The 8,855-nt window shown below is 40.2% G+C and overlaps 1 protein-coding gene across 1 annotated transcript; it reads left to right on the top strand.

Annotated features, from left to right (window-relative positions):
* The first annotated feature begins 759 nt into the window (after positions 1–759).
* Positions 760–8,401, top strand: scinla (scinderin like a). Its single transcript, XM_032526366.1, has 17 exons — positions 760–985; positions 2,114–2,306; positions 2,450–2,604; positions 3,493–3,654; positions 3,760–3,909; positions 4,024–4,113; positions 4,221–4,353; positions 4,565–4,653; positions 4,758–4,973; positions 5,059–5,192; positions 6,425–6,515; positions 6,671–6,841; positions 6,942–7,116; positions 7,202–7,317; positions 7,416–7,493; positions 7,589–7,649; positions 7,732–8,401. The coding sequence occupies exons 2-17, from the start codon at positions 2,126–2,128 to the stop codon at positions 7,851–7,853; spliced, it is 2,124 nt and encodes a 707-aa protein (XP_032382257.1). The 5' UTR covers positions 760–985; positions 2,114–2,125; the 3' UTR covers positions 7,854–8,401.
* The last annotated feature ends 454 nt before the right edge of the window (positions 8,402–8,855 follow it).

The following is an 8,855-nucleotide window of genomic DNA, read 5'->3' as shown; positions in this document are numbered from 1 at the left end:
TGTCCCAGTCAGGGACTGTGTAAGCTGTGTATCCTAGTATCCTAAGACAGAATGTGCTGACGCAGCTCTGGTAGTAGGAATGATGATACAGTCCTAACCTGAGGCGACCGCCGGAGCTCAGAGGGGAGATTTGTGCCTTCAGGCTGCCACACAGGAGAAAGAGCAGTCACAAATTTTAGCTGCTGACAGGCCAGTGCCAAACAATCACACCACAGACATACTTGCTAAACCAGCAGATATGTCCAACCAGCCAAGAGGAATGTGTAACCTGCACACTCAAATGAGTCCCAAGAAATGTTCTTGCCATTACAGAACTTCCACAGTGCTTAAGAAGGAAAGGATTCAACAGCTCATATTAGCTCTAGTTTTTTATAATCCTTACACCGTTCATTTTGTCTGGATGGCTTTCCAATCACAAATAAATCTGAAGTTTTTCCTTTTTGTGGTGCCTTCATAGCTGAGCAAGGCTTTTTGGACATTACACTAAGCCATCTGGTTGCTAGCTGTAGACATATCACACAAATAGTTCTAAATGTCTATGATACAAATAAATTACACCCATATGCATTTACGATGGCTGCATACACAGAGTGTTAGTGTAGGGTGTTAAAGCATGGAGGTTTTTTATTAGAAATATTAAAAGAAAAGCTTCTTAGCTGGGTGTTGGTCCACTTCCGATCCAGATTCCACTTAAGAGTTTGCCTGTGATCTTGATGCGTTTGCTTGGGTTTTCTTTTGCATCAGTTCTCAGATCGTTTTCTTAATTGAGCATTGTTACATGAAGTAACATATTTTATTTTTGCAGCTCTTTTGCAGACTGCGTTGGGTTGAGATTCCACTGGATACGCCCCTTGTCACCACGTGCCTGTCTCTGCAGACTATATAGCAGACCTGAGTGCAGACAGCCTGGGCGGAAACCTGGAAGAGTAGCCGTGCAGCAGTATCACCTTCTTCTAACCCAGCATCTGTCTTCTGTCCTCACCAGGTAATAGGAAATTGTTAATATTCTGCATGTCTTTGCAAAATGTTATGGAAGGCTAAAAAAACGTTCTGTAGCTGTTCAGACGCATGTATGAAATTATATACCAATTGCTTCTTTTACATTTTAAGAAATTTGCCTTAATTATTCACAGCAACAAGTTCTGCTTTGCCTGATTCTGTCAAAGGAAGCACAATAGTCAGTGCTTCACACAGAGACATTTTGACGATTATCTAACATAGTTTTGAATGTATAAGTCGTGATTACCCTGTACAGTATAAGATACATTTTGTCTTTGGCTGTGAAGAGAGGCGTTTCCTGCTCAAAAATATCACAAAAACAATTTGCATTGCAGTTTAGCAGTAAGTGCAGAGGCCACTCCCTGGTACACTAGGTGATTTACCATCAGTTTATCTACACACAGTAACTTCTTTAAACTCAGGACAAGGTACCTGTATTACAGGTTAGGCAACATGCTGCTGAGTAAATAAGGGATGGAACTTTTGTTATTGAATAAATGGAAATCAAATAAAGCAACACAATGCACTATTGATAAAATAGTATGACTGTTTTAGTGAATTTTTAAACACTTTGTGATGTACACCATTCATTTCCCTGAGATTCTCAAGTGATGATAAAGAGTGGGGATCCCAATGTTTGTATAACTTTGAAGAGTTTATTTTCCTGTTTTTTGTAAACCAAACATGATGAGAATGTTTACCTGATTTGAGTCTTAATCTATATGAAACTAGGTTTGCAATTATGTAATATTTTCATCATTGACTTTAGTGAAAATGCAATTTATTTAAGCCAGAGGTCATAAAATTGCTTGTTTTGTCCAACCAACTGTTCAAAACCCCAAAATAATCAGTTTACAATCACATCAGAAAAAGAAAAGCTGCAAAGCCGCACATTTGAGAAGCTGGAACTGGACATTGTTTGACATTTATGCTTGAAAACTGACTTCAATTGTTCTTTTTCTGTTAATCAAGAAATTGATTAATCATGTAATCTTTTCAACCCTGTATGAAAGTAAAACCTTACAATCTATCAGCTCTTGTGTTATAAGGTTAGTTATGGTTTCTTGCTGTAGCCAGATGGTTTACTTGTTAATAAAGGCGTGTTTCCCCTCAGGCCTTGATCACTATGGCATTCCACAAGGAGTTTGCTACTGCAGGGAAGAAGCCCGGTCTGCAGGTGTGGCGGATAGAGAAAATGGATTTGGTACCTGTCCCTACGGAACTCCATGGAAACTTCTTTACTGGAGACTCTTACATAGTGCTTCACACCACGTCTGCTCCTTCTTACAACGTTCACTCATGGATAGGTATTGGACTTAGATTCTCTGCTGACACCTAAGGATCAATTAAAAATCCTCTCATTTGTTTGTCTACAAGCTCTCTTTTTTTCTTTTCTTTTTTTTTTACAGTCATTCATTGTTGTTTTTTACCGTTATCTGTTATACCACAGGTGAGAAAGCTTCCCAGGATGAGAAAGGGGCTGCTGCCATCTTTATGATGCAACTGGATGACTTCCTGCGCGGAGCCCCAAGACAGTTCACTGAGTTTCAAAACCAAGAGTCTGTCACCTTCATGGGATACTTTAAATCTGGCATCAAATACAAGGTAAAAAGTGAAACATGATAGTTAAAATAACACGATAATTCTGGTGGACGACGGCTCCGGGAAAGTCCAAGTATGTTCACGGGCCGAACAAGCTCATGCTGTATGTTCATGTCTTCAGGTGTCAGTGTAACAATAGTGGGTGTCTGTAGATTTGGCGTGTGGTATATAGTTTAAAACACATTTTTTCAGAAATAAAAAAAGTTGTGACATTTGTCTCTCGTAACCGAGAGAGACAAATTACTTTTATTTGTACCAGACAACAAAACAAATGAAACCAATGTAATGACCTAAGCACGTTTATCCGTCTGGGAAGTAGAACTCATCACAGTGCTATTTTTGGCAAATGTTTGGCATTGTGATTGGTTGCTCCTACAGGTTTTCCACTCAAGTTTTCCTTGGGGAGTTTAAACTGTCAAAGAAGGCAAGCAGAAACATGCTCTAATGCCAAAACATCAGATGATGAAATAAAATAGGCCCCTGAAAAACAGACTATAGCCAGTGTTTTATTTTAGTATCATAGATGTAGAAAATATGGTGTTGAAATATTAATCCACATAAACCAGAATCTATACATCTTTAAATGAATGGTTTGATGTTTTAGGAAATCTTGCCAAGAGTTGAGTGTTCAGTTGTGTGAGTGTGAGTGTGCCCGGTCAAGCTAACTGGCTGCTGGCTGTAGCTTTATATTTAGAGTAAAGACATGAGAGTGGTATCAATCTTTTTTATTTAACTCTTGGTAACTAAGAAAATAAGCCCATTTCCCAAAATGTCAAACAATCTTTACATCTTTAATTAATAGGTTATGCTTTGAAATTGACAAACAATGCCGTTGTAGTTCAATAAAACAGTTCTAATGCTTTAATCTTCTTGACTTTCCTCCTGTCAAAGGAAGGTGGAGTAGCCTCAGGTTTTGCGCATGTGGTGACCAACGAGGTAGATGTCAAACGTCTGCTGCATGTTAAAGGTCGCCGGACAATCAGAGCCACGGAGGTGCCCTTTTCCTGGAGTAGCTTCAATAAAGGAGACTGCTTCATCATAGACTTGGGAAAGGTAGAAGACGGACTACAACATTTGTTAGACTGTGAGATATGTTGCAGTGTTTCACCATAACTTTATTTCCATCTTCTTTTCCTCTGTTCCTCTGTGAAATGCTAGGCCATCTTCCACTGGTCTGGCAGTGAAAGCAATTCATTTGAACGCATAAAAACCACTGAATTGGCCAAAGATATCCGCGACAATGAGCGACGAGGTCGTGCTGAATTAAACATGATTGCTGAAGGCTCTGAACCAGAAGCTGTCATTGAAGTGAGCCTTTTTACCTTTAAATCTGAAAAGATTTATTTTGGATACATCTGGCTTTAGCTGCTAGGATGGAAGTATGTGCAATGTTGCATTCTGTGAGTTTGTGCTTATTTATAGGTGCTTGGACCCAAGCCCGACCTACCACCAGCAAGCCCTGATGATGTACCCACCGACACGAAGAAGAATAACGTGGCATCTCTCTATTTGGTAAATATGATCAAATATCAAGCTTTAAATTAATGTTGATAAATGTATTTAAGTATTTAAAAGATTCAGATTATAAATGTACATTTGTTGATCTCTCTACTTTTTAGATTTCTGATGCTACCGGTTCCATGAAGACAACTGTGGTGGCTGATAAAAGCCCCTTCAAACAAAACATGCTCTCACAAAGTGATTGCTACATCTTGGACAATGGAGGAAACAACCAAATTTTTGTCTGGAAAGGTATTACACCATAACATATTTCCATTTATGCAACTTTTTTTGTTTTTTGGATACAGTGTTTTGTATCTTTATCCATACTCAGTCTGCTCATAGCAACATGCTGTTAGTCAGCACTCTTTTCCAAGTTATTCCAACTGGGAAAATATGACTAATTTATAGATTAGACCAGAGATTGTATTCTCTAACCACTGTCACACACCCCAAACTGCAGGGCAGAAGGCAAATGAAGATGAGCGCAAAGCAGCAATGACTTCTGCAAACAAGTTCATCAAAGACAAGAATTACCCTCAAAATACAAAGGTAATGTGGCCACATAGAATGTTGCTACCAGAAGTTCATTCTAACTGTCTCGTCTTCCTGTTGGTAAATAGGCTTGCTCCTTTGTCAATTTCTAACATGAACAGATCCAGGTAATTCCAGCAGGGAGTGAGACCACCCTGTTTAAGCAGTTCTTCTTCAACTGGTTGGACAAGGATGAGACCACTGGCCCAAGTAAGGCATACACCATCGGTCACATTGCCAAGGTGGTTCCGATTCCCTTTGACTCCTCCAAACTCCACGACAACATCGGCATGGCTGCCCAGCATGGCATGGTGGACGATGGCTCCGGGAAAGTCCAGGTAGGTTCATGAAGCGAACTAGCTAATGCTGTATTTTCATGTCTTCATATCAATATGTAGATGTGACAATAGTGGGTGTGTGTAGATTTGGCGTGTGGAAGGAGGTGCTAAAGTGCCTGTGGACCCATCCACCTATGGACAGTTCTTTGGAGGTGACTGTTACCTGGTGCTGTACTCCTACAAAGCGGGAGGCAGAGAGAAGCATATCATCTACACCTGGTGAGGGCAACGTTTTTTTTGGAATGGCCAGATATACTTGTTAGGGGGGCCCATGGGAAAAATATTGTTGTTGGACCTCTACCAACCTCCCTTTATTTAGGAATGTGCACAATGTGAGGTAAAAAAAAGAAAAATGATAAAAACATCTACACAGGGTCCCTCATGGCCACAGGAGATTAATGCAGGAATCATCTTAGATGGAAATTTCTTTTTTTGTGACCAAACCTTTGTTTACATAATTCACACAGAACAACAGGTGCATATATTTATTTAGCTGACTTTTGTTTTATACAACTTATATGGTAGTATACTAATATATTAGGATGTGCCTTTAAATTATATTTATAGGTATCAATTAAATCAATTTGCTGTCTCGGAGCTGGGAAAGTTGACTGCTTAAAGGAGAATTCTGGACAGTTTTTATGTTAATCTTGATCACAATAAACATGCAAGTTCTTTCGATTGAAAAAATCCCAACCTGAATCGGTGCAGGCAACACTGAGTAGCTGCAGCTACGTGTGCGGGCTTCCACTGAGCTAAAACAGCAGTTAACGGGGCAAGTGTAAAAGTGCCTTTGTGCCTCTTAACAGACACACAATGCAATTAATATGTCTGTACAACATGAACAGGGATCTTACGGAACATCAAGATGCGTTTTCAAGTCAGACATTGTTTTAATTCACCTACGGTGTGTTGATCTTGCCGGTGGCTAGCTTGCTTGCCTGGTTAGCTGCTACATCTAGCTGCTAGCTGCTAGCTGTTAGCTGCTATTGATAAATGTGTTCAGCCAGGCTTTTGAGAAAATCATGAAGCAGCAGTTCCGTGTGCATTTGTAGCTCATGCATTTTGTGTGTGATCGATCTGGTGTTGGTGAGTAGGAGGCTTGGCAGTGTCAATCTTTGTGCTAGTTCCCTTAGCCGGATAGGCAGCCTTCATCCACGCTTTCCTTGCCTCCCGCCGCCGACAACAAGCCCCGGAGCGCCGGGGGGTGAATTGGGTGTCCTCCATGCCTTTGCGGCGACAAATTGTAATTTATGGCCTCCTCAAAAATGTAATTGAGCACTGTAGTGGTTATGACCATATTGAATATTTATACCGATCCATATTAACATGGCCGGAATTCTCCTTTGAACTGGTTGGTAAGCCAGCATTGCTTTTCTTTGTAAATATCTACATTGCTTTAGCTTGAGGCTTCTTGAATAAGTTATGAATACATTATGGCTTTGCTGTAGGCAAGGGCGGAAGTGCTCTAAGGATGAACTTGGTGCTTCAGCCTTTCTCACCGTCGACCTGGACAATTCCATGGATGGAGCAGCTACCCAGGTAAGATATTTACTGTGTCAATCTATGGTATTACTCAGGTTGTTCTTTATAGGAATAGTTTAATATCTTGGGAAATACGTTCAATATGGTGAATGACTCCTATCACCTCTGTCCACATCTTACATGTAGGCTAAGCTACTGCTGTGTTTTGGCAGGTTCGTGTCACTCAGGGCCAAGAACCCCCTCATCTTGTGAGTTTGTTTAAGACCAAGCCTTTGGTTGTCCACCTGGGTGGGACATCCCGCAAGTCTGGTGAGAGCAAGCCTGGCGGCACCCGACTCTTCCACATCCGCCAGAGCTCCACCAAAGCCACACGGGCTGTTGAGGTCAGCTTTGTTTAACTTGTTTGTTTGAATGTGCGTAAACTGACGCTTTATAGTGAGCGATTGATACTATTTTCCCCCTCTTGGTTTGTCACTGACCCAGGTGGAGCCCACTGCCTCCTCTCTGAACACCAATGATGTGTTTGTGCTAAAGTCGCCTAATTCCCTGTTCCTGTGGAAAGGAAAGGGAACCACTTCAGAAGAGGTGGCTGCAGCTAAGTATGTTGCCGGCCTGCTTGGAGGGACTGTCACTGAGGTGGAGGAGACCAAGGAGCCAGGTGAGTGCTGAAAAAAAACATTGATTTTAGCACGATAACAGTGTAAAATATTTTCATGTTAAAAAGTTTTTCTCCTCGTTGTTAGCTGGTTTCTGGGCGGCACTGGGAGGGAAGAAGGACTACCAGACCTCTGTTACTCTGCAGAAGACAGTCAGGGCTCCACGACTGTTTGGCTGTTCAAACAAGACTGGCAGGCTTATAGTGAGTATCCAAGTTTCTATTTTCATTCAGGGGAGTTAGTTGTTTTATTTCAATTTTTTGATACAGCCACTTTGTAAACATTGACTTATCATATTTAGGCGGAGGAAGTGCCTGGTGAGTTCACACAATTGGATCTGGCACCTGATGATGTCATGATTCTGGATACTTGGGATCAGGTATGCCGCCTTTTCTTTTAATGAAACAATTTAGTGTTTGTTCTCATTATATAGCTGCCATATCCCTAAATCCTTTGCATTATTTCTCTCACCAGATCTTTGTTTGGGTTGGAAAGGAAGCCAATGAAACAGAGAAAACTGGATCACTCAAGATTGGTAAGACAAACAGAACTATTAAAGATGAGGAGAAATTGCAGAAGACATTTTGTTCACAGATGTATCCTTGTTTTTCTTTCAGCCCAAGACTATTTGAATTCAGACCCTTCTGGCCGTCGTGGTATCCCCATCAGCACCATTAAACAGGGGGATGAGCCACTCTCCTTCACCGGCTGGTTCCATGCCTGGGACCCCAATATGTAGGACAGAGTTTAGTGCCTGAAAGACGGAATCAAAAAGAATTATTGGAAAAGCAACAAAGCAGTAGCATCTGCAAGAAACCTGCAAAGATTCAATACTTGTCATTTATCATTGGTCTTCAAAGAAAGAATAATAAACCTGTAAGATATTGTGTGATCTTGGAATTTCTGTGTGGGTGGGAAGCAGCTTGGGGATGCATTAAAGATTTCACATCTCTTTTTGCAATGATGTACTAGTCAACGAATCTGTTTTTTCACACTTACAGTATCTAAAATAGATTCAAACCTTTGCAGCTTGTTTTCATTCTTTCTTAAATGAAAGACACTTTACGATCCAGTGAATAACCATGATGCATCATTTCTCCCAAGTCTAGTGTGGCCTTATTTGTCATGGACGAGGTTGTGAAATTTAAGACGTTACAAATGTATTTCTGTTTGTGACAAAACAAATGTATATTTTTATGTAACCTTTCCCTTTTTACAGTCTAGTTTGCAATGAAAAATATAGATTGAGAAATTCTGAATTTGAATAAAAAGATGACCTGTTTTGAAGATTGTCCTTTTTTATTGGATTTCTTTGTTCAAACAGAACATGTGTCTTTTCTGACGCTTTTTTTCTAATAGCAATAAAAGTGACAGTAATACTATTTGTTGGTAGGTACATGGCTGCAAAAAAGTGTGAAAGACACTTTAGGAGTAATAGTGCTTTTGGAGACAAATAACTCAAAGTTAGGATCTTACAGTTATTTGGTAATCATAAGAATATATATCATTAACAAGGCATTTATCCTATTTTCATCTTAACTATATTTACCCAAAAACAAATTATATATCCTTAGCAGTGCTGTAGCAAACTCAGTAAACTGTTTTGAGAACAATGTTAACACACATTGAAACTGCATTCTGATAATAGCCCCAATGGGAAATAGTCCCAATGTTGGATTATCCTGAGCAACTGGAACATAGTTTCTGGAAAGGATGTTACAGTTGAGTTGAGAACATAATT

Source organism: Etheostoma spectabile, chromosome 9 (assembly GCF_008692095.1).
Source record: "Etheostoma spectabile isolate EspeVRDwgs_2016 chromosome 9, UIUC_Espe_1.0, whole genome shotgun sequence".
In the NCBI taxonomy this organism is placed as follows: domain Eukaryota; kingdom Metazoa; phylum Chordata; class Actinopteri; order Perciformes; family Percidae; genus Etheostoma; species Etheostoma spectabile.
The sequence above is the reverse complement of the archived record's forward strand: the minus strand, read 5'-3'. Positions and strand labels throughout refer to the sequence as shown.